The sequence below is a fragment of the Hippopotamus amphibius genome, chromosome 14 (assembly GCF_030028045.1).
Source record: "Hippopotamus amphibius kiboko isolate mHipAmp2 chromosome 14, mHipAmp2.hap2, whole genome shotgun sequence".
Taxonomy (NCBI): Eukaryota; Metazoa; Chordata; class Mammalia; order Artiodactyla; family Hippopotamidae; genus Hippopotamus; species Hippopotamus amphibius.
This window is the reverse complement of record NC_080199.1, coordinates 74,228,450-74,256,256: the sequence shown is the minus strand read 5'-3', so window position 1 is coordinate 74,256,256 and position 27,807 is coordinate 74,228,450. Positions and strand designations below refer to the sequence as shown.

General features: G+C 44.5%; 1 protein-coding gene across 3 annotated transcripts in view; it reads left to right on the top strand.

Annotated features, from left to right (window-relative positions):
* MTUS2 (microtubule associated scaffold protein 2) overlaps nt 1-27,807 on the top strand; it is a 315,424-nt gene that overhangs the window by 191,173 nt on the left and 96,444 nt on the right. For all 3 annotated transcript variants that reach the window (XM_057707972.1, XM_057707971.1, XM_057707970.1), the window contains one exon: nt 10,603-10,814. In XM_057707972.1, the coding sequence (XP_057563955.1) occupies nt 10,603-10,814 (212 nt within the window). The remainder of the gene's footprint in view (nt 1-10,602; nt 10,815-27,807) is intronic.

The window sequence follows — 27,807 nt, the reverse complement described above, 5'->3', positions numbered from 1 at the left end:
TCCATACTTCTCCTTTTCATCTGTCTCTCTGTATTTAAGTTGGTTTTTTATAGGCAGCTTGTCATCGTCTCTTGCATTTTTATCCAGTGTCTGCCTTTGATGTACATTTACTGTTATTGATTTGATTAGGAATAAATCTACCATCTTGCTATTATTTTCTATTCATCCCACGTTCTTTTTTTACTGCCTTCTCTGGTACTAATTTTTATGATTCCATTCATCTCTTTGGTTGATGTATTAGCTATCTATATCTTGTGTTATTTCAGGGGTGGTTTTAAGGTTCAGAATCCACATCTTTAACTTTTCACCTTCCATCTTCAAGTGATATTATGTCGCTTCACATATAGTGTAAGAGTTACAACAGTAGGCGGCCATCTCTCTCCTGGCTTTTGTGCTACTGTTACCTAACATTTTCCTTTTACATGTGTTATAAACGCACACCACGTTGTTATTTTTGACTATCAGCACTCAGTTTTCTTTTTAAGAAAAGGCCTTTTATGTTGACTCAGTTAGTTCTCATTGCTGGTGCCTTCATTCCTTTATGTGCATCCAGATTTCCATCTGGTATACTCTTTCTTCTGCCCGAAGGATTTCCTGTAACATTTCTTATAGTGGAGGTTTCCTGGTGATAAAATTTTCCCATTTTTGTTTACCTTCATTTTTGAGAGATACTTTAACTTTGTTCAGAATTTAAGTCGGCATTATTTTCTTCTTTGGGTACTTAAAGATGTTGTTCCCCTGTCTTTTGGTTTGAGTGGTTCCCAATTAAAAATGGGCTGTGATCCTTATCTTTGTTTCTCTGTGCCTATGTGTCCTTTTCTTCTCTGATTGCTTTAAAGATGTTCTCTTTATCACTGGTTTTGAGCAAATTGATTACACTATACCTTGGTGTAATTTACTTTGTGGGATTTTCTTTTGTGCTTGTGTTTTGTTGAGATTCTTGGATCTGGGGGTATATAGTTTTCATCAAATTTGAAAACTTTGCCCATTACTTCTTTCGCCATTTTCCACCCTAACAACCTCATCTCCAGGGACTCCAGTTATGCATATGTTAGGCCCCTGGAAGTTGCCCCACAGCTCCTGTTCCAACTGATACTCTGTTCATTTCTCTCAGTCTTTTATCTCTGTGTGCTTTATTTTGGCTCATTTCTCCTGCTATATGTTTGCTAATCTTTCCCCTTCCCATTATTTTTAAATAGCACCCACTTATTAGTTCTATAGGTCACAGTTCCATAGGTCAGACTCCAGGTGTGGCTTCACTGGGTTCTCTGTTCAGACTATCGCAAGGTTGAAATCATGGTGTCAGCTAGGCAGAGTTCTTGAATAGAGGCTCTGGAGAAAAATCCACTTTCAAATACATTCAAATTGTTGGTAGAACTAGTTCATTGTAGTTGTGGAACTGAGGTCTCTGTTTCCTTGCTGGTTGTTGGTAGGGCCACTTTCGGCTCTTAGGGCCCCCTCATTTCTTGTCGTGCAGCTCCCTCCATCTTCAAAGCAATCATGGTGTGTTGAATGCTTCTCAGGCCTCAATCCTCTGACTTCCTGCTCTGCAACCAGCTGGAGAAAACTCTGCTTTTAACAGGCTCACCAAGGATAATTTCCCTCTTGGTATATAATGTAACATAATCATCTTGTTCATGGATTCCACTCACACTCAAGGGCGTCTTGCAGGTGTCTTAGCCCAGGCTGCTGTGACAAATACCATCCAGGGTGGCTTAAACGACAGAAATGTGTTTCTCACAGTTCTGGAGACTAGAAGGCCCAAGATCAAAGTACCAGCTGATTTGGTTCCTGGTGAGGACCGTCTTCGTGGTTTGCAGATGGATACTTTCTTGCTGTGTCATCATGTGGGGAGAAAAGAGGTCATCTCTCTCGTGTCTCTTCCTATAAAGCCACTAATCCCATCCATGAAGACCCCACCTTCATGACCTAATTACTTTCCCAAAGCAACACCTCCAAATACCATCACATTGGGAATTAGGGCTTCAGCATACAAATTTTGGGAGAACGCAAGCATTCAGTTCAAAGCAGCAGGATATGTACACAAGGGAGCAGAAACATTGGAGTCCAGGGGAATTTCAAGCCAGCTTTGAAGAACAGAAGCCTATGGAACGATAGTGGACAGATCTGGGGTCACAGTATTCCTGCTCCTGGCCTCCCCTCCTTGCTTCCTTCATCCCTCTCTGGGAGTGACTCTCCTTTCTTCAGATTACTGAATATCAGAGAAGAAGATGAGCTGGACCAGTGGTGCCTATACCAGGCCCTGAACCCTTGACTGTCATCTAGCTGAGGCATGGCCTGATCCCCTCTCCCGCTGATCTGTAGGTTCCCTGAGGACAGTCACTGTATTTTCTGTCGTCAATCCCATCCCCAAAACAAGGCAAGGCAGAACAACAAAATTCCCCCGACTTGTGTATTTCTGTCCCATTTCTTTCCCCACCTTTGTAGCCAGGCTTGGGAAAGAGTCATCCATGATCCCCAGCTCTGTCCCTTTGCTTACAAGTGACTTCTCCTCTCACTGCTGGGTAGAGCACCACCACCCCCCCTGCCCCCATTCCACTGCCCCTGCTCCTGCAAAGGCCACGAATGACCTCCTGGTATTCAGTCTAAGTGGACCTGTCCTGGTCCTTATCTCATCTCTGTGGAATTTGACACTATTGATCATTCCCTTCCTGAAACTTTCCTTCCTTCAACTCTGTGACACCAGGTCCTGCTGATTCTCTCCCTGCATCTGAAGATGCCCTCACTAGAAACTCTTCTGCAAGCTCTGAATGTTGCCAGGTTGCTTGGCCCAAATGAATACACTGAACTGGGTTCAAATTCTGGCCCAGTGGCTCATGTGATGTATGACTTTGGGCAAGTAATAGCACTTCTCTGAGCCCCCGGCTGCTGCTTCTGTAAAATAGGAATTCTGTCTGTGCTGCAGGCCATGGGGAAGGCGAGTGATAGCACGTGTAAAGCACCAGCATATCAGAGCTATTACCCTTCAGTGACTCTAAGCTTCTTGATAACAGAAACCATATTTTAAAGGGACACAGGACATTCTGACACAGCTGTTTTGACACTGGCATTTTGATATAATGGCAGCAAAACGTCCCCATGTCCAAATGGCTCTATCAAAACATTCTGATGGAGGTTTGTTTTCACTGAACTGTAATTCACATACTGTAAATTTTACCCTTTTAAAGTGTATAATGCAGTGGCTTTTCATATATTCACAAAACTGTACATCTATCACCACTACTTCCAGAACATTTTCATTTACCCCCCAAAGAAAGCCATACATCAGCAGTCGCTCCCCATCCCCTGCTTCCCGCAGCGCCTGACAACCACTGGTCTATTTTCTGTTTCATGGATTTGCCTACTCTGGACGTTTCATATAAATGGAATCATATAATATGTGGCCTTTTCGGTTTCTTTCATTTGGCATGTTTTCGAGGTTCATCCATGTCAAAACATGGGTCAGGATTTCATTCCTGATTTTGTCTGAATAATATTCCATTACATGGAGATATGCTATTTTGTTTATCCGCTCATCGGTTGATGGGCATTTGAGTGGTTTCCAATATTTGGCTACTGTGAGTGATGCTGCTATGAAAATCGTGAGTCTTTTCCTATGCAGCGTCCAATCTATGCTTCATCCCCTTCTTAGTCCCCTGGTGCATTTTTTTTTTTTTTAATCTTTATGTTCCTTTATTGGAGCAAGATTCCTGACCGGTATACAGTGATGTATTTGCTACAGAGACCTGTGCAGAAATTACATACTATCCATCTAGACAGGTTTTTGTTACACTTTGCCTATGGATGGAGTAGTTCCATTTATAAAGTTTTTATACATCAAAAAGCTTTGAATTTGACCAGGCTGTCCATTAATTCATCTTTGAAAAAGCTAAGTGGCATTTAATTTTAGCTACTATATTTTACAGCATTAAAAAGCTTGTGCATTAGGTAGCTTCTCAAAATGTGATTTATGCACAACGGCATTTAGCAGACAGAGCAGTCCGTCATCTCCCCCAGATTCACAGACAGGTCTCATTTGAGAGCTATATGCTAAAGAGCTGGTACTTTGAGACAAAAGTACTCCTAACCTGAGTTTCTTACCACCAATACGGACTTCTTACTCTGAAAGCCTGTCTTCTCGGCCACATCTTACAGTGCCAGTGAAGACATGCCAACAATTGCCCTGTGTGTTAACTTGGCAGTAGAGCACCCTGGTGCATTTTTAATCTCACACATTTGAGCTTTTAATCTCTAGAATTTTTATTTAGGTCTTTTTTTTTTTTTGTCTTCTTTGTTTCTACTTGACATATTCAGTCGTTCCTCCAGCTTCTTGATATATGGAATGTAGTTACAATAACTGTTAATCATTGGTGTCCTTTCTTGGTGGGCTTCAGTCGATTGCATTTCCTCCCAATTACGGGTTGTACATCCCCGCTGATGTGCATCTCTGAGAATTTTCCTAGATGACAGACATGGTGAATTTTTCCTTGTTGGGTACTGGATTTTTGTTTTTAAATCCTTTAAATATTCTTAAGCTTTGTTCTTGGATGAAACTTGTGACTTGGAGAGAGTTTGATCATCTTGGGTCTTTTTCATCTGCCTTGTTACACAAGTCCCGACTAACGATCAGTCTGGGGCTGACTTACTGCAGCACCAGGGCACGACCTCCCAGGTGTTCTGATGCCCCGGGGATTGCAGTGGGAACAGCCACTGCTCCTGGCCTCCTGTGAGCCTCCTGTGAGCTCTCGGGGGTGTCCCCTCTAATCCTGCGTGGAATTCTTTCCCTGGCCTTGGACACTCCGCTCACAGGCTGCACTGATCGGGCTTGTCCAGAAACTCGAGGGGTCCCTCTGTGTGTCTCTGTCTGTCTTTGTCCTCTGAGCTACTGTACCCTGTAACCTCTGACCTCTGAACTTCCTGAGCCCCCAGCTCCACCTTCCCAGCTCGGGGAAACCACCAGGCTAGGCTCCCCTTGGGTTTCCTGACTCTCTGTGCCACGGCCTGGAAGGCTGCCCGAGGCCGTAGGCTCAGGTGATCGTGGGGGGTGTAGAGGTCACTTCATTTGTTTTCTGAGTCTCAGGATCCCTGTGCTTCATTGCCTAATATTAATGTCTTGAAATCCACTGACATATATTTTGGGCAAGTGTTTTGGGTAGTTTCAGATAAGAAGGGAAATCCAATCCTTCTTATTTCATCTTGGCCAGAGGTAGCTATAATTTTTAATGTAAACATTAACCAATTGCTATAACACTATTAAACCACGATTTTTCACCCTTAGAGAAAGGAGACATTCAGATGTACCTTGAGAAATAGCACTTGTACTTCTGATAAATAATGAGACATTTCCTGAAGAGGAGAATGTTTTATGTCAGTTTTTGTCTAGAGCATGGGTTCTAGTAACAGATTTTTCACAGTCGGCTTTGGAAACTCTGGTTGTGACATTCTTTTTATTCTGTTTTTCAATACATCAAAATAGAAAAGAATCCACTCTTTCCTTGGAGCAGGAAAGGTGAACCTCTTCTTTCTAGGGTATTTATTTTGTGGCCGGGTGCTGCCCAATTGCATAATTCCCACCCATACCCGGGCTCGGAACTGGCAGGAAGGAAATTTCCTGCCCTCATGCTACCCGCTCGGCACCTTTCCCCACCACTAACCAACTCAGGCAAACAAGTGCCAGTGCTAAGTGGAAAGTAGTGTGTCACCGGGCAGAATTTTCTGAAATAAATTTAGATTGGTTTAAGAAAAACAAAGCCTGTCCAGGACCATGTGCTCCCTGGGGTGCTGTGCTGGTACCAGCCTGCGAGAAACAGACTTCCTCTCTGTTAGAATGTGGGCCAAACTCATGAGGTGCTTTTCCTTAAGCTGGAAGGCTATCAAAATTGTGTCCTTTCATTCTTTTCTTTCTTGTTTACAAGTGTTAAGGTCATGGGCCTGTGCTGAGATTGTAAACAGCGCCGGTCCCAGCGCTGCACCATTTGCTCATCGTCATGTCCGTTAAGCTTCCAGCTTTAAAATTAAACCACGCTTTTCCATCCATTAGAATCCTCTGGTTAGTGACCGGATGACTGCGGATGAATTTTTAATGTTCTCATTCCATTTTGAAGGGCCGTGTTCTTCCTGGCACTCAGCCCTCGCACGCAAGCTGCTTGCACTCACCTTTGTAAGAATGTAAGGTTACTGGCTCTTTCCTCTGGGCCACCAGTTGTCACTAGGGTCATCATAGAGTCTATCTGTCCCTAATCAGAGTAACGCAACCAGTAGCATGTGATTGGGGCAAGACAGAGATGACAGGAGAATGTTCTAGATTTAGGGTGTGCCCCCAGACCCGTGAGGTCTGTCAGAGATGTTGCAGAGTGGATCAGCAGTGCCCTTGGATGGCGAGAGCCCCGGCGAGGAGTCAGAAAACCTGAAACCCAGGCGTGGCCGGGCCCCTCCTGACACTGGCTGGCCCACGGGCAAGGCCTCATTTCTTTGCATGTCCACTGGGCCTCACACGTTTCATTCACAGAGCAGGTGCTCCGTAAAAGTCGTCAAATATTTTGGTCCCCACGAAACACATGACATGAAACACATGTGAAGTTAGCTCTGTCTGAGGGTCATGACAAGACACTGGTCTAGGTATTTCTGTTCATATATTTCACATTGAACACTTGCACTGGGGATAAGCCTTATTAACAGTTGGAGAGTTTACAAGGGGCAGAGAGTAAAAAACTAGTACTTCTACTCTTTCACTTCATTTAAAGACTCCCAAACCATCACTAAGCCCTGTTTTGAAGGTCTACATTCATTAATATCAATTTCCTAGTTTAACTGGGTGGAAATCAGGGTATTGTAGGTGACCAGAGTTTGATTATTTGGAAAGGGACTAAACACACGTAAGTAGACTCTGCCTGGCTGCAGACAGAGGTCAGTGGCACACCTGCCTGCTTTGAAACTTCGACCTCCCTGGATGCAACATAAATACCACAAAGAACAGGGAAGCAGATAATAAAATCTTCCAGCACCTGAAAGTGTCCTCAGGGGATGTGGCATGGCCTTCATTTAAAGTGTGCACGGTGTCCCTTCCAGAGACATTTGGGTGTAAGAGGTCAGAAGTGGGTCACCATCACCACGGTCGTCCCAGTGCCGACCATGTGCTCCCCGAGCTCCCCGTGGTCACCGGCCTCCAGATCTTTTCTGTCCCGTTGTCCCATTTACCCTTTACTTCCTAAGCAGGGTTGTATTTAAGCTTCATCAGGTGCTGGCTTTTAAGAAAAGACAGCAGAAGCAAGCAAAATCCTCTTTAATTTTTAATGAACCAGGTGAAGCTGGCTGTGTGTCATTCATGTTCTTTCAAGGAAACGCTCTGTCCCCAGGACAGTGGTCCTTCCGTACCATCCTGGGGACAGTCTGACATGTGGGCGGACAGGAAAGTGAGTGACAGAACGGTATTTCAGGGAATTAACGATAGACATGTTTGACAAAATCGACAGCACAAGAAAGAATGCTGGTTTTAGTGAGCACCAGAACTGTGCTGCTGACAGTCAAAAGATTATTAGTTGTAGGCAATATTTGATATATTGGGTTGGCCAAAAAGTTCATTCGGGTTTTTCCGCAACATCTTTTGGCCAACCCGATATTTAAAAAGACCGCAGGACCCTTTTCAACTAAAAGCGATAGAGGACTTCACAAGCAACCTCGTTTCTCCATGTTTCCTTCCAATAGTCTTAGCACTGGGACCTGAGTGTTGGTCTCTGCTGTGACATGCATCCAAGCAGGAGTCCCACACGAGGACTGGTTTCATCAGGTGGTTTGGTGTCACGGAGCAGCTACACGTTCACTTGGTGTGTTCATACCAAAAACTGATGTTCTCACGGGAGCCTGTGTCCTGGCTGGGAACGTCGATTTGGTGGCCCCAGGAGTAGAAATGTGAACTGAATGTACTGGTTTCAGCAGAACACTGGATGAGTGCGTGTGTGAATTATACCAATTTAATAACAACAGCAGTATCAGAGTAAACACCAAAAATAGGATTTCACCAAATCCTTTCGTATTGACTGTTCATGGTATAATTGCTAACCTAGAAATAACGATGATGGTGATGGTGATGATGTGATAATAACAGTGGTAGCAATAATAATAACGGAGGATAAATCTGACAGCCATACACACAGGACAACACGAGCACTTACATCCACAAGTTCAGAGGAACTCGATATGCCATAGATTGCAATTAGCTTTAATTGACGGAGCTGGAAGTATGTTTTATTATTTCTTTAGATTTCTAAAGGAAGTGCCTTCTATTATAATGGTGTCAGGCACCCAGTACCTCAGCACATTAAAAAACACTGGAGTGTGTTATAAAATCACCAGCCACAAAAGGGAAACGGCAGAGGGTGATCGTGTAGAACGTCTACCTTGAGTCTCAGGCTGTCTTGGAATTTAAGGCAGGCAGTAATTTCACATTTTGTCGGTAGTTGTTTTTCTTTTGTTTTCAGTATTGACAACGTTGGGATTAAGTATATATTAAGATTGGTTTGCCTACATCACACAAGTGAATTTTCTGGAATGTTATGTACTCTACTGCCATAAAGGCAGTTTTAAAGAAGCAATAATTTCACATTCTGCTATTCCATTAAGCCATACTAGTTGAAGACACGTCGTATGTGAGGTCACATTGCAGTCTCTGATAATTTCTTCTTTGTTTATTTATTGGCTGTGTTGGGTCTTTGTTGCTGCACACGGGCTTTCTCTAGTTGTGGCGAGCAGGGGCTACTCTTCATTGTCGTGCGCAGGCTTCTTATTGCTGTGACTTCTCTTGTTGCGGGCTGTAGTGTGCACAGGCTTCAGTAGTTGTGGCACACAGGCTCAATAGTTGTGGCTCACAGGCTCTAGAGCACAGGCTCAGTAGCTGTGGCACATGGGCTTAGTTGCTCCACAGCATGTGGGATCTTCCCAGACCAGGGATCGAACCCGTGTCCCCTGCATTGGCAGATGGATTCTTAACCACTGCGCCACCTAGAAAGTACCTCTGATAATTTCTTAAGAGGAGGAGGATTTGATAAAATTAGCATAGTTACCATTAAGTTAACAATGAGAAGGATTTAGATCAGTTTACCATCCTTTCCCCTTAAAGGATGAGGCCACTGTGTGTTCTCAAGCCCATGCTTCTGCTGCGTCTCAAGGTATCAGGTACTGAAGAGACCACCGCTTTCTGATTTGTTCTATATGTTACTCCCTGATGTTCTGGAGGTGGGGTCGGGGGGAGACAAAAGAACAGTGGAAACATTACGGTTTACTCATGATTGTGTGGTCAGCGTCCCTGCCGTGCCCTCTGGGACGTGATCTACTGGAGCCAAGGAGAGAGGGTGCCTTGGGAACAGAAGTCCACGGGCCACTGCGAGGGCTCCCTGGGGGTGTCAGGTCTGTCTGAGCCTCACGCTAGACAGACAGCAGATCCGAGAAGACTCTTGCTTCCCCGGGGGTCTGGGACATGATGCAGTGCTTGTCTCTGAGCTCTTCCTTGGGCGCTACCTTTACTCCCTCATGCTTCAGCCTAATAGTCACCTCCCCAACCCCAGGCGGAGTTTCTGGTTCTTTCCTCTGTGCCCCACGCCACCCCCCCCACACACCCCCAATGTCTGCCGGGCAGGAGCCAGGTCTCAGAGGCTTTGTGGGCCACGCGCGTAACGGATGGGCACTTTCTTCTTACTGCAGCGGAGCAAAAGGGGTGGAGGGAAGAGTCCACGCAGGCCGTGGGCTCTTTTACGTTTATACAGGTCATTCTAGCTGCTGTGCAGTGAAAAATGAGAAAAAGCAGGGCTCCGGACTTCCCTAGTGGTCCAGTGGTTAGGACTTCGCCTTCCAATGCAGGGGGTGTGGGTTCGATCCCTGGTCGGGGAGCTAAGATCCCACAGGCCTCGCAGCCAAAAACCCAAAACCTAAAATAGAAGCAGTATTGTAACAAGTTCAGTAAAGACTTTAAAAATGGTCCACATCGAAAAAAAAGGTCTGAAGAAAAGGAAAAGCAGGGCTCCTGTTAGAAGGTGAGAGGCTGTGGTGGCTGGGACTGGACCTTCAGCCGTGGAAGCGGCGTGAATGCTCGGATGCTGTAGGAATTTAAAGCCAGAAGTCCCTGGAGCAGAGGTCGTCAGAGGTGTGATTTGAACCTGACATTGAAGAAAGGGTCTCAGGAAGGGAGGGAGAGAGTGTAGGCATTACTCCCTGACGCCTGGTAAGAGGGTTGCTAGGTTTTAACTTTGACTTCGACCTGGATTGACTGATTGATTTCCCGTTAGACATTTTCAGAGAGGAATCCCCTTGAAGAAAACAAAAAAAGCAAAAAAACAACTCCTCTAATCTCTCTAAGCCGACCTATGAGAAATGTAGGCAGCTGGAAGGAATTGGGCCATTTGTCTGTTATTCTTTTTCCAAGCATGAAACCTCACACTTCGAACCAGATCAGCAGAGCAATATTTAAGGTCCCTGTGCTCTCTTTTTACGCCTAAAATGACAAACGATGTGCACTTCCTTCTCAGCTACTTGGTGGAATCCTGCTGGCATAAGGAGCGGTTGCTCATGCGGGCTGCATGTTTTCTCACAGGTGACCGTCTTTCTCTCTAGGATACCCCAAGCAGAGGACCACGGCCCCCCGCAATGGCTTCTCCCCCAAGCCGGACCCGCAGGCCCGCGAGGCCGAGCGGCAGCTGGTGCAGCGGCTGAAGGAGCGGTGTGAACAGCAGGCCCGGCAGCTGGGCCTCCTGCAGGCAGAGCTGAGGAGGGCCGTCCGGGGCTTCGAGGCACTCGCCGTGTCCACTCAGCTTTTCTTTGGGAAGGTGAGGCCGCGTTTGGTAAATGTCGAAGGGCTTTTGGTGTGTGTGTGGGGGGGTGGGTGGTGGCGGCAGTGGTGATGATTATTCATGTGTGTGTTTTAGTTTGGGTTTGGGGTTAGAGATCAGTTTCATTTCCAGGTCACTCAGCATCTCCACCAGCATCATGTCATGTTTTAGGAAACCAGGTTTAGACTTGCACGTGAAAGGTGTCAGTCTGGGAGCACGGATTGATAACCTTGACGGCAAAAGGGGAAATGATGTAAAAAAAGAAAGGAAGACGTATACATGAGTGTTTTGAGAGTGAGGTCTTGGAAGAGAACGGAGCATGTGATTGTGTTTTAGACCTGAGACGGCCAGGTTCTGAAGTGTCTGTGCCTTCCCATATAGAGGCAGCCAGGGCCACAGAGGGGTACCACTTTGGCTGCTGAGGGGACCTGAAAGGTGCCGGGCCTGGGGCCTCTCCTCGGGGCCGGGCTCACGATGTGCATGGGGTGTCCTCCCTGGCCCCTCGGTTCTTCTGACAACTTAGGGAGGCTTGGCTTCCTCAGCCTGAGTGCCCAGAGGCTCCTAGGCCGTCCAGACACCTAGTCTGTGACAGGCACGGTGTAGCTCGGCTTCCCTGCCTCTCAGCATAGAGCGGGGGCTGGTGGGAGCCTGGGTCTGAACTTTCTGTGTTTGTTCTCCACCCTGAGGTGGCCAGGGTGCGTTTGGGGGGACAACGTGAACATTTACTTTCCAGGTTTAAACATGATGAGTGAGCACATCAATAACCCATAAGGCATTGGGTTCATGTATGGACCTTCTGGGATCTGTAAATGGAAGTAAAAGTGCTATAGAGATGCTCCCCAACTAAGAAAATGAACGAACTAAATTTCTAACTGATTTAAAGAAGAAAATCAGAACAGTAACCAGCGCCGTGTCCACAGGTTTTCTTTATTGTCTGAACCTTGAAGTGTAGAGGGCTCTCCGACCTTCTGTGATAGCCTGCAGCCTCTCTTGCCCCAGAATATAGCAGCCTGAGTTGTCCTGTTCTGTTGTCGTTTCTTTTTGCTTAAACATTCAGCCCAAGAGCTAATTACCGATTTATTGTTGATGAAAGACAAGACAAACAGGTTTCAGTTTTACCAATGGTTTCTGCCTCTTCCCTAATCAAAATGTTAATACCAGCAATAAATGGCCAATTCTTCCCTTCTGGTCTAGTACCATTGGAGTCAGCCTTGAACAACTGAAGTGGCTGTTCTCCCACCCCTGTACGAATTAAAATTACAAACACACTTTCGAAGTGCCAAAAGGGCCGGACTTGCCATGGTAGATATTGAGCAGTTTTCTTATTAGACAAAGAGTGACGTGTTTTCCAGTCTTCAGCTGGATGTATGTTTTCCAGTGACTGTCAGGTCTTTAATAAAGAGAGGAAGACAGGGTTGTTCACTGCAGGTCGGTGATAACCTTTACTTCTTTACTCTGGCTGCTCTGGCTGCGCCTTTCGTACTTCATCCAGTGTCACAGCAAATCCTCGATAAGGATTTCGTGTGAATAGATGTGCCAGCAGACGGCGACGTAACATATTGGTAACATATGCTGTGTTTTCAAGTTGGAACTTTTTGACCCCACTACGGCATCATGGCAAAGAAGAGCGTTCCAGTGTTGAATAAGGGTTGGTTCCCTTTAGTGATGCATTTCTAGGCTCCAGGAAAATCCCTGTTGGCCCATGGACCACGAGTGTTATTTCTCGGCAGCACACGTGCCTCTTCAAGCAGAGACCCTGAAGGGCTGGCAGGTGATTAGTAGCTATCTCCATCAGACCCCTCCTGGCGGGAGCTGCCCTCGGCAGGACGTTCCAGCAAGATGGATGGTGGGCATGAATTTCATTTTCTTTTCAGTAAATCACAACCAGCAACTCCAGACAGGCCTCCCCCGTGACCGTGGCATTTCACCTCCCACACGTGTGTTCGTTTCTCTGTCCTTGTGATCTCAACTCTCTGTCCAGATAAACCCCAGAAGAAGAAAAAAATGGACATTTTTATTTTGTCTGTAATTGAACATAAGTGACTTCCACATAAGCTGGCCTGTGCTCTGTGTGGTTTAAAATGATTGACTTGAGAGTTTGCCGGTAATACCGGACTAGACCAGGAGGTGTGACCTGGGTGGAGCACCCGGGGAAACAGAGGCCAGGTGACCGGGTAACTCCTGGTGATGGAGCCCCTATTACAAGATCTCGTAGTCCTGAGATGCTCCGTGTCCCTCTTGTGGAAAGCTGATGCATTATTATTATTATTTTTTATTATTATTATTATTATGTAAGAAATGGTCACAGCCCAGCACGCCAGTGCATAGTGTCACCTCCATAGCCAGCCTGACGAGGCAGTATCTCTTTGCTCTTCGGCTTAAAAGACCCTGCTGGAACTCCACACCTGTATCTTTTCTGCACTGTAGCATTCTGTCTACAGAGCAGTGGTGGAGGGCTCCGGGCCAGCAGGGAGTCCGTCCCGCCTCCGCCTCTATCCTGCATGAGACCTTGAGGGAGTTACGGTCCCTCTCTGAACCTCGACAGCATCACCTACAGGAATACATCCTTGCCCCGTTGGGCTTCTCGTTGCCGAGTCACCTCTGAACCAGTCAGCTCTGACTCTCAGTTTCCTCGATTTCAAATAGGATTGATAACAACTCTTTACAATGTGATTGTGAGAATGGAGTGAATTAATGGGCGAAGGTACTTTGAACAAATATTCAATAAAACATTCTTTTTGAGGACAAGGAAAGCGTGACAAATATTTTACTTTCCAGCGGGATGAATAAGACATATGTGAGAAATATAAAGGTAAAACACAGACCAAACTCCCCTTATTTCATTTTATATATATAAAGGATTCGGCTTGCGGTGTACTTTAAGAATAGAAATAATTTCCTAGTCCAGCTATTCAGCTGCTGCTATATATATTTTTGCAGAATGTGCTGCTGCCTTTAAGTATGGGCAGTCACTAGAAAAAGGAATTGGGAGCCTAGATAAGGATCTTCCATTTCTGCCCCGTTCTTCACAGCTCCTGGCAGAGTGGCTGTGAAAGTTGTCAGCTGTGGTACAGCCTCAGCCCAGCGTCCAGGGATGCTAAGATGCCATGTTTAGGTGCCAACACCCGCATCACGCTTGTGCTAGTTCCAGGCGGCTCTGCCCCCCCGCCCCCCAGCAAGGCATGGTCCTCACCACAGGCCAGACAGCTCTGCTGAAATCCGTGGTCCCAGACCTCTGGGGGATGTAGTAATAAGTGTGACTCTCCTGGGGACTCGCACTTCGCAGGGTCAAGTTGAAAGATTTTTATCTTTTGCTGCCTGGTTCCCGGGAACGCTGCTCTTTAGCAGCCCCTGGTGGCTCATCCCGGAGATGGTCCTGCGTGCCTCGCCCTGTAGCATCCCGTTTTATACAAGTTACATCTGAGGGTATATTTATTTCCATTTTATTTTTAATCAGATTTATTATATTTATTCAATATTTTTTCACATTGGTTTGTGTCATGTTTATCATTAACTTTGTGAATGTGATAGATGATGGTTTTTAACTATTTTTTATTTATTATTAGTTTAGGCATACAAGGCATGAAAATTTATGTCAAGCATTTGTGTGCTTTCTAAGCTTAATCAAAATTAATAATGCATCAGTCTCCTTCTCCCAAAAGTGTATATATATGAATATACATTGTTTTCGCTTTTGCTCTTTGATCTTTTATCACAAAAAACATTTTGAATGCAGAAGTGTGGAAAGAATAACACACAAATACTCATCATTTATATTTAATACTTATTAACATGTTTCCATATTCACTTTATGTGTTTGTTGTTAGCTAGGGGTACATATTTTTAAATATAGTTTATATATTTAACTTTTCATCTTCAGTTCGCTTATGTTAGTAGATTTTTATCAACCCTGCCTCGACCATTCAAAAGGTTCTATGGAGGGTTCAAAAAAGTAAAAGGCAAAGCACCTTAAAAACAGCATTGCTGTTGTTTAATGACCGACTCCTCTGTCCTAGACACTTTACGTATAGTATTTTAACCCTCATAAAACCCTCCCTGGCGTCGGCATTATTCTCATGTGACAGTTGAGGAGACTGAGGCTTGGGAGGTTGTGTAGCCTTCCAAACACAGCGTAATTAGAAAGTGATGGAGGGCTTCCCTGGTTAAGAATCTGCCTGCCAATGCAGGGGACACGGGTTCAATCCCTGGTCCAGGAAGATCCCACTTGCCACGGAGCAACTAAACCCACGCGCCACAACTACCAATCCTGGGCTCTAGGGCCCGCGAGCCACAACTGTTGAGCCCACGTGCCACAACTACTGAAGCCTGTGTGCCTAGAGCCCGTGCTCTGCAACAAGAGAAGCCACCGCAGTGAGAAGCCAGCGCACTGCAATGAAGAGTAGCCCCCACTCTCTGCAACTAGAGAAAGGCCGCATGCAGCAACGAAGACCCGATGCAGCCAAAAATAAATAAATAAATTTTTTTTTAATTAAGAAAGAAAAAAAAAAAGAAGGTGATAGAGCCACAGTACAAATGCAGGTCAGCCTGTATCCAACCCATATTTTTCCCACAATATTTGTGGTCCTTTCTTTTCCTCTCCTCACAGCCTTCAAGGTTTTGATGTAGTTAAAGTGGAAAAACATAATGGGGATAAAACAAAATGTGAAACAATAATCTAAAAGCTAAACACGTGTGCAGGTTGCTAAGAGAAAATGATCTAAGGTAATAGTCAACCTGAAGCCATGAAAACAGTGGTGTACGTGCAGGCGTAAGCCCAGCGGTGTGAGTGGGAGGGGCGGCCTGAGCAGGAGACTTAGAGGAGCTGGGATGGAGAGCGGGGCGGGACTGGCGTGAATAAAGAGGAAGGGCCGCGCCTGTGTGGGCAGGGACAGTCCGGCCTGCTGTCTGCAGGGTGGTGGGCCCTCGCTGTCTTTGAGCTCTTGGTAAATCAGCTGCTGATTTATGGATAGAGATCCAGGGACTCGGAACTGCTTTTAGAAGCGCGATGGTTCCTCTGTAACAGGTGGCAGCTCCTCCCGGTGAGGGTGACCCAGATGCACCTTCCCTGCTCTGTGGCCCTGGGCTGGGTGCTTCTGTCTGTGCAGGCTGTTAGAATCCTTTTGGAAAATAAATGCATGCTTACTTGCTTTTGCTGTTTAATACATTCAGATTTTAAAATGCAGGGATCATCAGGGTGAAAGTCTGCCCTAAGGCTCCGAAAGCAGTAGAGAAGCCGTTGTGTCCAGCAGCCGAGGGACTTCAGTGTCAGGACACTTTCCCGCCAGGGAGGAGCTTCAGAGCAGTGATTACACCTGATCAAAAGTGACAACAGCAAGCTCTCTGCTGTTCCTTCAATCCTAAAAATGTCCATTTAAATATAGTGTGTTGCGCTTCTCCTCCTTGTAAACAGTGTATTGCGATTATCTTTTCTTCCTTAATTTTACCTTGAATAACTAAAGCCTTAGAGAAAAAGTGAGCACCTAGGTTGGCATTGCTGACAGTTCAGCATATGACCTGATGGAAATGTTGATGAAGTCGTAAATTGGCCATTCTGACGACTGTTGTTCTAAAAGAACTTTTGTGTCACAAACTTGGTGTGACCACAGTCCTTCGCTGGGAGAACCATAAGTGTTAGATTTTACCCTTAGGACTTGAGCCCAAGGAAATGCTTAGCCTAACCCCGAAATATCAAAATATTCCCAATATCAATGGGTAGAATCCCACCCACACCCCAGCTATGTGAAGCAGCCCTTTGGAGTAATAAGAGCCCCTGGCCTGGGGTGTCAGTTACGGAGGGCATCATGGTAGGTAGAAAATAAAACTCTAAACTGCACAGTCTTCTCAGCTTTTATGGAAGATCCCCAAGACTGGGGACTGATAAGACCCAAATTCACTGATGATAATATAAATTTCATAATAAGGTGATAAGAATAGATACTCGACAAAGGTAGAGACTAATTGCCCCAATTCAGTTCATTTATCTTATGCTTTGTCATAAATGGTTTCTTTTTTGATGAAATGATGCCCCTTTTGAATACAGATGGACATATGGGAGAAGAAAGATGAGTTTCATCAGCTCCTCTGGAAAGGAGGTCTGCGGTTGGCTAAAAGTGGTCTGTGGTGAAAATGCATCCCTTTGAAATACTCTAAGATGCTGAACTGGGTATCATTTTCCCCCATGCCAGGGAGGCAGCAGAGTGCAGTGGGAGTGGCATGTCGAGGCCACGCCCCCCCCATGCTATCTGGACCCAGGTCCTCTGAGAGATACCAGATTCTCTATTTAAATGTCACTGGAAATTTATTTTAAAATAATTTAAATGCTGTAACTCCCCTCCAAGTAAGAACAAGTGGAAGGAATGATAACTTGAAAAAGGTAATTACTGCCTAAGGAGATAGGAGATATGGTTGCCTCAATTCCAAGACCTCTTTGAGATGAAGAGTTTGTTAACTTCCGAGACCTCAGGTTTTTCTATAAATGGGGTTACTGAAGGTCCAGCTTCAGGGACAAGACTAGAGTGAAGGGGCTCTCCTTCTGTGGGGCCTGGGATTTAATTCCATTCCTCGAACTCTGTGAGGCAATGCTGTAATTTAAATGCCGGGAAATGCTCAGCTCAGCGTATGCCTGTTCCTTGGTGTACAATCTGATGTGTGACCATCACCATTCAGAAAGCATGTTAGAGTTTTCTCTTTGGAAAAATCACTTTTAAGTAACAAACTTCTGTGGGACATTTAAAACAGGAGTGAATTTCTAAGGATATTATTATCTCCTGTAACCTCTCAGGGACACAGTGCAAAGAGAGAGGGGGCGAGAGCTGTGGACTTGCTGTCTCATGAGGCCAAGCCCTCCCCTCCCCGATTTGGGCATCTGTTTCTGGAAGGTGCAGGTGACATGAGACTGGTGCTGTGCCTTCTGTCTGGGGTAGAACTGGGAACGTGGTCCATCTGTGCAGGGACCCTTATTGCCTGAGTGAGTTACACCGAGAGCCGCCTCTTTAATCCACATACAAGGTGTGGATTATCTCTGACTCCAAAGACACATCACTGTGCACCTTAGCCATTCAGTTTAATTCAACACCTGTTTGTTAAATGGAAGATCAGTCTCAGACCCTGACTTCCAGTTCCAGAGGAGAGACACTTGTTCGGATCCCTGGAGGACAGAGTGGTTATGAGGAGTATGATGTGGTCCTGAGGGGCCCCACAAGGAGCGATTCCTCCAGCCGGGGCCACGGGCCTTTCAGAGAGGACAGATGCTCGTGGACTGGCCCTCGAGAGTAAACCAGCTTTCTGTAGGCAGAGGTGGGGTGGGGGGGGCGGGAGGACCAGCACAGCAGGTGGCGCAGCCCTGGGACAGGGCAGTTGGGTTCTGCACGGAGTGAAGAGTCTGATTTGCCTAGAGCTTGGAGTCTGGGGTTGTTTCTGTACCAGAAATGATGCAGAAAGGTTTGGGGGCTTAAACAGCAAAGTAAAGAGAGGCTCAATTTGAGGCAGTCAGGAGGCACTGAGAGTTTTGGACAGAGTACTGAAGTGTTTGAAGCTGCGTTTCAGGAGGATTAATATGGTAGCAGGGTATGGGATGGATGAAAGAAAGAAAACTTTCTTTCTATGGTAGAAAGAAAATTCCAGGCAGAGAAAACACTTCGGAAGCTCTGCTGGTAGTAATAATATTCCAGGCAAGAAGTCAGAGGGGTGGGGAGGAGGGTCTGACGGAAAGGAGAGGGCAGATACAGGACCCCAGGACCTGGGCTGTGAGCCAGTTAGGGGGCTCATGGGGTTGAACAGGTCCAGGAGGCTCCAGGGGATAAGTGGTAAACCGTCCCCACCCCCACTCCCACAGCTCCCAAATAGAAATCACAAAACTAGGGAATGTGAAGTTCACGTAGGGCTTGTGTGTCTATAGCTCAGAAATATTTAAAGAGGTCACTAGTCTCTTTTTAACTATCTTCTCTGAAACTGCACACTGTGCATCCGTGAACCCTCAAGGTCCAGGACCAACGGACCTGTAGGGATGGACATTTTTCCTCCAAAAATATGCTTTTACTCAAATATCACCCGTCCCTTTGGAATGCAGGAGAAATTGTCGAGAATCCCATCCCACATTCCCAGAGTATCCTCTGTGTCTCCCATCCTCTCAGGATTATCAGGTGGGATGAACTTATTTTTTTTTATAGTTGCCTGTGGCCCTGAATTTCTCCTTCTCTTAAATTAACCAGCTTATGGGCTCCTTCCATCCACATGTCGCTTCCCCCCGCCCCTTCCTGGAGTAGCCCCCACCTTTGTTGATTTCCAAGATTCTTCGAGCTTTGTGATGCTGTGGGCTCCATTAGGGAGTTAAACACGGGTCTAGATGTCAGGAGAGAAAAAGGAAGCTCTAGAAAAGTAGACTTGGGAGGCATTTGTGTAGAAGTGCCCTAGGAGAGGTGAGATTGACAGGAGTGTGTGTACAGAGGAGGAAGGAAGACACAGGACAGTGCCTCTGTAGGGGCCTGAGGAGGAGGAGAGGAAGAGAAAGGACACACAGGGGATGGTGAGAAAGGTTGCTGGAAACAGGAGAGTCCCACCTCAAAGAAGCCAAATGAGGGAGGAGTTTCTGAAGGTGGGAGTGATTTGTAAGACCAGGTACCAGATGGTGGATGAAAATGGCGTAGAATGAGGAAATAACCCAGAGTTTGGCACTTTCACAGGAGTATCTGTGAACAGGCCAGGACGACCAGATTCTCCTGGTTCCTTGACAACCAGATGGTTCAGCAAGTTTGGCCTCCGTTAGCCTGCGGTGAAGCGGGCACGCTTCCCCGTGAGGAGTGGCAATGGTGACATCTACAGGGCGTTGGCTGGAAATGAAATCTGTGCCCCGAGAAGAGCGCTTGCCAAATATTACCTTAAATTCCAGGGCAAAAAGCAGGTGCTGCTGTCTTCGCCTCATTCACTGATGTGGAAACTGCAGACCTGCCTGTTCCACAAACAGCATTTAAATTTAGGTTTGAAATTAAAATCACACAACTCCTTTCATTTTTCATTTTATTCCTGACAATCAAAGTACTAAGACAGCAAGAATAAGATTGATGTCACACACTGCATGCCGTTTGCCTATGAGATAATTCATGAAAGCAATTATACATTGCACAGACCTGAGAGTCGAACAATCTATATCTGTAATTCAGCCCCTGGAGGGCGTGAAGGCCCATGACGTCTGCTCCACTAGGAAAAGAAGAAGAAACATTTAAAATTCAAATGTATTGAGACTCTATGACACGGCAGTGCTCTTTTGAAAACAAAGATATCATCAGAACTGTGCTGACAAAGTAGATAGGCAGTGGTAGCATTTCTCAACTCTTTCTCCAATACTATTGCCCCAGTATTTTTTCAATTTGAAAAAAATCCAGGGCCAGTATTCTATATTTATTTTACAAGTATAAAGGAGGCAGAAGAGGGGAGAAAAGAAATGAATAAATGCAATGAATAGAAAAGTTACAAAGATATTAATCCAACTAGAACAGTAATCACATTAAATATTAAATATCTAAACACACTAATTAAAAGACAGAGATAGTCGGAAAGGATTTTTTTTTTTAACCCAACTATATATTGTCCACAAGAGACCCAATTTAAATATAAAGACTCTCGGACTTCCCTCGTGGTCCAGTGGTTAAGACTCTGCACTTCTAATGCAGGGGGTGTGGGTTTGATCCCTGGTCTGGGAACCAAGATCCCACATGCTGCATGGCGCAGCCAAAAAAACAAATTATTCTAATAAATAAATAAATAAGTATAAAGACTCTCACAGAAGTAAAGGGATGGCGAAAGATATACCATGCTAACACTAATCCAGAGAAATTTGGAGTAGCTGTATCAATTTCAGACAAAGCAGACTTCGGAACAAGGAAGATCATCAGAGATAAAGAGGACACTACATCATGAATAAAGGGGTGAATTCTCCAAAAGACATAAAAAGCATGAAGGTAGCTATTGATACTTTAGGCTGACTCTGTTTGGATCCAGTGATTTTACATTCAGGTAATGCTCAGTTGTTGCAGTCCAGAGAAACTTGTTGCTTTAATCCCCAAAATATCTGCTGAAAAGCGTCCAGGATGTAGGGGAAAAATAGTGATAAATGCCTCATGTGTCCTGGGCTCTGCTCTGCCCTTTATATTTTTATGTACATCATCTCATTTAACCCTCACATTAAACTTTCGATGCAGGTGCTTTGATGCCCATTTTATAGATAACTGAGATTGCTCTGATCAATAATATTTTGCTTATTATTTCATTCATCAACTATTTAACAAGCACCTGCTGATCTCAGGATAATAAAATAAATAATGTTTTCTTGAAGGTGTTCCTTCAAGAAAATCCCAGTCAAATATCCTACCTAATAGTTGCAGAGCACCTCATTTGATCCTCTCAGTATGGCCAAAAAACACATGGGAGAGCTCTCGGGGCCCACGCTTTCCAGATAAGGAAGTAGAGGAAGAGAAGTTGTCCCTGGCCTGAGGTCTGGTGGCCAGTAAGCAGCAGAATCAACGTGTCACGCAGGCCTCCTGCCTCCAACTCCAGTGCCTCTTCCCTCTTCTAACCAGTGGTATTTTATTGACAAAGACATGAAATTGATTTATGGCAGTCAGGACTGGAAGAGGGGAGTTTTTCCATCCGCTTTGTAGCTGGATAAAGCCACGTGGAACATTTCTTTCAGCCCCTGCCTCTGACCAGGGCTGCATGGAAAGTGACAGTTCCCCAATATGCCACTGGGATATTAACACATGACCTTCTCCTAGGCAGCAGTGAGAGTGTTTCTGCTTTGATCCTTATCCCTGTGTCAGTCTAGCAACACCAACAGACCAAAATCTCTGTGCAAAATAGCATCTTGACCTTATGCTGAGATGTCACACCTTTGTGACCACCAGTGGGGAACAGTGTTCAGTGGCTGCGGTGAAAAGCCAGGCTCTCCATTCAACAGCCTGACACCGTGTGCGAAGGAGGACCAGCACCTTATTGGTTTTTTATTGCCCTAAATGATCAAATCATAGATAACCAGTGTAGCTATGTGAGGTAGGCCAGGAGCTCAGAACACTCCTGGGGACAAATGCCCATCCTTGGAAGACGGCCCCCTGTGCCGGGGACAGGCCGTGAAACACACTCAGATGGCTGCTGAGCGGGGACCACACAGTGCTCTGCTTCCCACCACAAGTAATGGCCGGGGCAATTTTCCAGACCTGAGATACTCAGAATTTTTCTTCTCTGTGGATAGATTTTTCTCCTTTTCAGATCTTAATGGCTACTATTGGCAATGAGCAGCTTCTCAGAAGGACCATTCTGATGTGAAGATCTCCTAGGCAGGCGATCCCCAAGGTGCCAGTTGGGTTCTGGTTCCAGGTGACGTAGGGGAGGCACATTCCACGCTGTCTCTCCCACCAAATGCAGCTGTACAACTGGGCCAGATGCATGGAGTAGCTACTTGAGATCTCTAAAAGGTGATAGGTAGCCGGCGGATGGGAAAGAAGACCAGAGTTGGAAGCACCACAGAACTGGTGGTGAATTTTCAAGTGTTTCTCTCCAGTATTCCCTGAACTCAGCGCAGCTTGAAACCTGGAAGTGGACACTTGAATGTGGGCAGAGGGGTCTCCCAGGAGAATCCCTCTGTTTCTGACTACAGGAGTGAGAAAGGGAACTCCTAGCACTCAGAGAGCTAAGTAAATCTTTTTTCTCTTCTCCACTTTCTCATACCCCGACCCACAAGCGCCCTTGCGGTCACGGCAGCAGTAGGGGTGGTGGCGGCACCTGCCAGAGCCACCCTCTGAGAGAGGGGACCGTTCCTCTCTGCTGGAAGGAGCTGTGTCCCAATAGGGTGAGGCAAACCCCATTGCTTTTTTTTTTTTTTTTAAGTTTTTTTTTTTAATTTTTATAAATGTATTTATTTATTTTATTTATTTATTGGCTGCATTGGGTCTTCGTTGCTGCACATGGGCTTTCTGTAGTTGCTGCGAGCGGGGGCTACTCTTCATTGTGGTGCGCAGGCTCCTCATTGCAGTGGCTTCTCTTGTTGTGGCACAAGGGCTTAGTTGCTCCGTGGCATGTGGAATCTTCCCAGGGCAGGGCTCAAACCCATGTCCCCTGCATTGGCAGGCAGACTGTTTACCACTGCGCCACCTAGGAAGTCCCCCATTGCTTTTTTTTTAAACTTTTTATTTTACATTGGAATGTAGTTGTTTCACAATGTTGTGATAGTTTCAGGTGTACAGCAAAGTGATTCCGTTATACACATGCATGTATCTATTCTTTTTCAAATTCTTTTCCCAATTAGGTTGTTACATAATATTGAGCAGAGTTTCCTGTGCTATGCAGTAGGTCCTTGTTGGTTACCCATTTTTTTTTTATTTTATTTTTCTGATGTGGACCATTTTTAAAGTCTTTTTTGAATTTGTTAGACTATTGCTTCTGTTTTATGTTCTCGTGTTTTGGCTACAAGGCATGTGGGAGCTTAGCTCCCTGACCAGGGATTGAACCCGCACCCCCTGCATTAGAAGGTGAAGTCTTAACCATTGGACCTCCAGGGAAGTTGCGGTTACCCGTTTTAAACATAGCAGTGTGTACATGTCAAACCTCATTGCTTTTATTCTCTCTGGTGTTTTGCCTTTTAGTCGCAGGTGTGGGCACGGTTGTGAGAAGTGCACAGCAGAGTGAGGCAGCTAACGTCCCAGCTTTCTGGCTGGAGGACTAGAAAGGGGGGCCCCAGGGAACTGGAACGGACGGTGGAGGTTGGGAAGAGCGAGGAGCTTGGGAAAGTGACCCCTTAAAATTGTGCATGTGCCCCTGGGCTCACCCCTGAGGTCCATGTGTGTGACTCTCACCCACAGCATATGTGGACTCTGAGAACCGAACCACAGGAGAGGCCACCGCCCAAGGTCAGACTGGCCGTTGTCAGGTGCATGTGTGGGGCAGATCCTAACAGCACTTCAAAGCCTTTGACAATTGAACTGATGCTGGAAGCACAGCCCACAGAAGGCTGCATGGGACCATAGCCTGGGCTCCACCTGATCAGTTGCCTGCTGTCAATTCTACGTAAGATTTATACAAGACCCAGCGTCACATGATGTCATATTCAAAATGCCCAGGACACAATCTTAAATTACTTAGCATACAAAGAAGAGGGAAATCTCAACTTGTATGGGAAAATCCATCCAAAAAAGACAGTAAATTCAGAATGACACAGATGTTGGATTTATTTGATGAAGAGATTAAATGCAGCTATTTTTTAAATGCTCCAAGAAGTAAGGCCAAGTACTCTTAAAATGAATGGAAACATAGAAAGTCTTATCAAAGAAATAGAAGATATAAAAAAATCACATGGAAATTTTTGAAGTAAAAAATATAATAGCCAAAAAATGAAAATCATTGGATGGAGTTGATGAAGAATCAGTGGAGTTGAAGATAGGTCTATAGAAACTGTCAAATATGAACAACAGAAGGAAAATAGATGGTTTTTGAAAAGAAGAAGAGAGTCTCGGGAACCTGAGAGAGAATATTAAAAAGGTCTAATATTTCTGTCATAGGAGTCCCAGAAAAAAAAAGGAGAGTGTTTGCAGAAAAAAATATTTGAAGAAATAATGACTAGAAACTTCCCAAACTTGGTGAACAACATAAACCTACAGATTCAAGAATCTCAGTGACTCTCAAACAGGATAAACCCAAAGAAATCCACATCCAGATATACTATAATCAAACTGCGGAAGGCTAAAAACAAAGAAAAAATTATGAAAGCAGTCAGAGAGAAATTACATATTACTTGTATGAAGCAGTTCAAATGACTATGGATTTCTTATCATAAACCATGGAGGCCAGAGGACAGTAGAACATTTTCAAAGTGCTGTGAGAAAGAACCACCAACTTAGAATTCTATATCCAGTGAAAACATCCTTTGGAAATGAAGGTGAAATAAAGACATTCTCAGATGAAAGGAAACTAAAAGTATCCTTTGTCTGCAGACCTGGTCTAAAAGAAGTGTTAAAGGAAGCTCTCCAGATAGATGGGAAATGATACTATGAGGAAACTTGGAACAACAGAAATGAAGAGGAACAGAAATAGTAAATATCTGGGTATAAATAGACTATTCTTTTCCGATTAAGTTCTTTAAAATATACTTAAAAGCTAGAAGCCAGAATGATAACATTATCTGATGTGGCTTTCAGTGCACATAGATGTGATTCATCAGTTTACTACACAGAGGAGAGATTGCACAGGGACCCATATGGCAGTGAGGTTTCTACTTTCCACATGTTGTGGTAAAATATTGATTTTAATCAGATGCTGAAAAGTTAGATTTTTATATTATAGTTCCCAAACCAGCAACTAAAAAATTATGTAAAGCGACGTGGTCAAAAGTGCAATTAGCAAATTAAAAAGTAATACTAAAAAAATGTTCAAATAAACCAAAAGGAGTCAGGAAGGGGCGGAACAGAAGAACAAAAACAGAGGGAACAAACAGAAAACAGTTAAAATGATAGTTCTAATTTCAAACATAACAATAATTATATTAAACATAACGTAATGATTTAAACCAGCAAACAGTGGCTCATGGACCAAATCTGTTTTTGTAAAGAAGGTCTGATTGGAGCACGGCAACACGCACTCTTTTGTGTACGACTCATGGCTGCTTTCCTGCTGCAAGAACAGGGTTGAGTAGTACAACACACTATATAGGCCACAGAGTCCAAAATATTGATCATCTGGCCCTTTACAGAAAAAAAGTTTGCCAAGCTTTGGTCTAAACACAACAATTACAAGACCAAGATGGTCAGCGTATGTATGGAAACATGGATAAAAGACACGAGCCAACTATCTGCTGTCAAGAAGAATCTTCCTTAAAATTCAGAAACATGCAGGTTAAAAGTAAAAGGATGTAACATGGGACCACAAATCAAAAGTAAGCCGGAGTGGCTCTGTTGATATCGGACAAAACAGACTTCAGAGCAGAGAAAATTGCCAGTGATGAGGGATATTATATGAGGGTGAGTCAAAAATTATCTGCACTCCGCTTATATTAAAGCTCCTGTTGGCCGCACTATCTTAACAGCACTTTCTGTTCCAGGCTGCTGTCTCCCCAGTCACTGCTATGTAGGTGTGACCATGTTACATGCGTTCACTTGTAAGTGCGGTGAGAGCAAAAATGGATGCCCCACTTGTGATTTGCGTGAAAGAAGAGCCGTGTGCAGTGATTCATTTTTTGTGATCTGAGGGTGTGCACGTCTGCATACTTCTGTCCACACTGTCAAAACTCAGCAAAAACTTCGTTTTGAGGTGTTAAAGTGTCCTCCCTGTAGTCCTGATGTTGTTCCATCTTCTGATGAAGAAGTGAAGACAGCAGTGCATTTGTGGCTCACAGCTCAGCCTAAAACATTTTTTAATGAGGGAATACAAAAACTTGTTGACAGATGGGCAAAAATGTATTGAGAAGCAAGGAGATTATGTCCAGAAATGATGTATTTGTATTTTCTAAAAGTTAATTAAATTCTACAGCCAGAGTGCAGATAATTTTTGACTCACCCTTGTACAATGATAAAAGGGTTAATTTACCAAGAATAAATAACACTCCTAAATATGTTTGTGTCTAATAATAGAACTTTAAAACACACCAGGCAAAGATGGGACTGAAAGGAGAAAAAGACAAATCTAAACACATGTTTGGAGTTTTCAACACCCCCACTCTCAGTAATAAACAGAAGCAGTACACAGAAAATTAGTAAGGCTATAGAAGAACTGAATAACACCATTAACCAATGATAACCTTTGGATGTTTATAAAATGCTGCACCTAACAAGAGAAGAATACACATTCTTTTCAAGTGCGCATGGAACATTCACCAAGATAGACCTTATTTTGGATCATAAAATTAACAAGTTTCTGGACTTCCGTGGTTGCTCAGTGGTTAAGAATCTGTCTGCCAATGTAGAGGACACGGGTTCAATCCCTGGTCCAGGAAGATCCCACATGCTGCAGAGCAACTAAGCCCGTGCACCACAACGACTGAGCCCTCGTGCCACAGCTGCTGAAGCCTGAGAGCATAGAACCCATGCTCTGCAACAAGAGAAGCCACCGCAATAAGAAGCCTGCGCACTGCATTGAAGAGTAGCCCCTGCTCTCCACAACTACAGAAAGCCCGTGCGCAGCCCTGAAGACCCAACACAGCCAATAAATTAAAAAATAAAGTTTAAAATAAATAAATAAATCAGCGTAAAAAATTAACAAGTTTTAAATAACTGGAATCATACAAAATATGTTGTGTGACCTTGATGGAATTAGACCAAAAAAAATCAATAAGAGAAAGATAACAGGAAAATCTTTAAACATTTGGAAATTAAGTAACACACTGCTAAATAACCCGTGTGTCAAAAAGAAGTCTCAAGGGAAATTAGAAGAGACTTTAAACTGAAGGAAAATGAAATTACAACATTTAGAAATTAGTGGAACAAGGCTAACATAGTGCCTAGGATGATATTTATAGTACTGAAAACTCAGAAAAGACCAAAGGTCTAAATCAATAAGCTAAGCTTCTACCTCAAGACACTAGAAAAAGAATATATGCTTATGACATGTATCATAGGTACAGTATAGCACAAAAATAACCCCAAAGCCAGCAAAAGAAAGGAAATGATAAAGATAGGAGGAGAAATCAATGAAATTGAGAATAGAGAAATAATAGAATTAATGAAACTGAAAGCTAGTTCTTTGAAACAGTAATGTTGATAAACCTATTGTAAGTCTGACAAACAAAAAGGCAAGCTTACCAGCATCAGGAATGAAAGAGGGGACCTCTCCACAGACCCCACAGATATTAAAAACGAGTGAGCTATTGATACATGTAACAGCTTGCATGATTCTCAGAGGCACTAAGCTAGACTCAGGGATTTGCATTCTCTTTGATTCTATGTGTATGAGACTTTCTAAAAGGCAAAACCATAGTGATGGAGAACAGATAAGTAGTTGCCAGGGTTCGGTGATG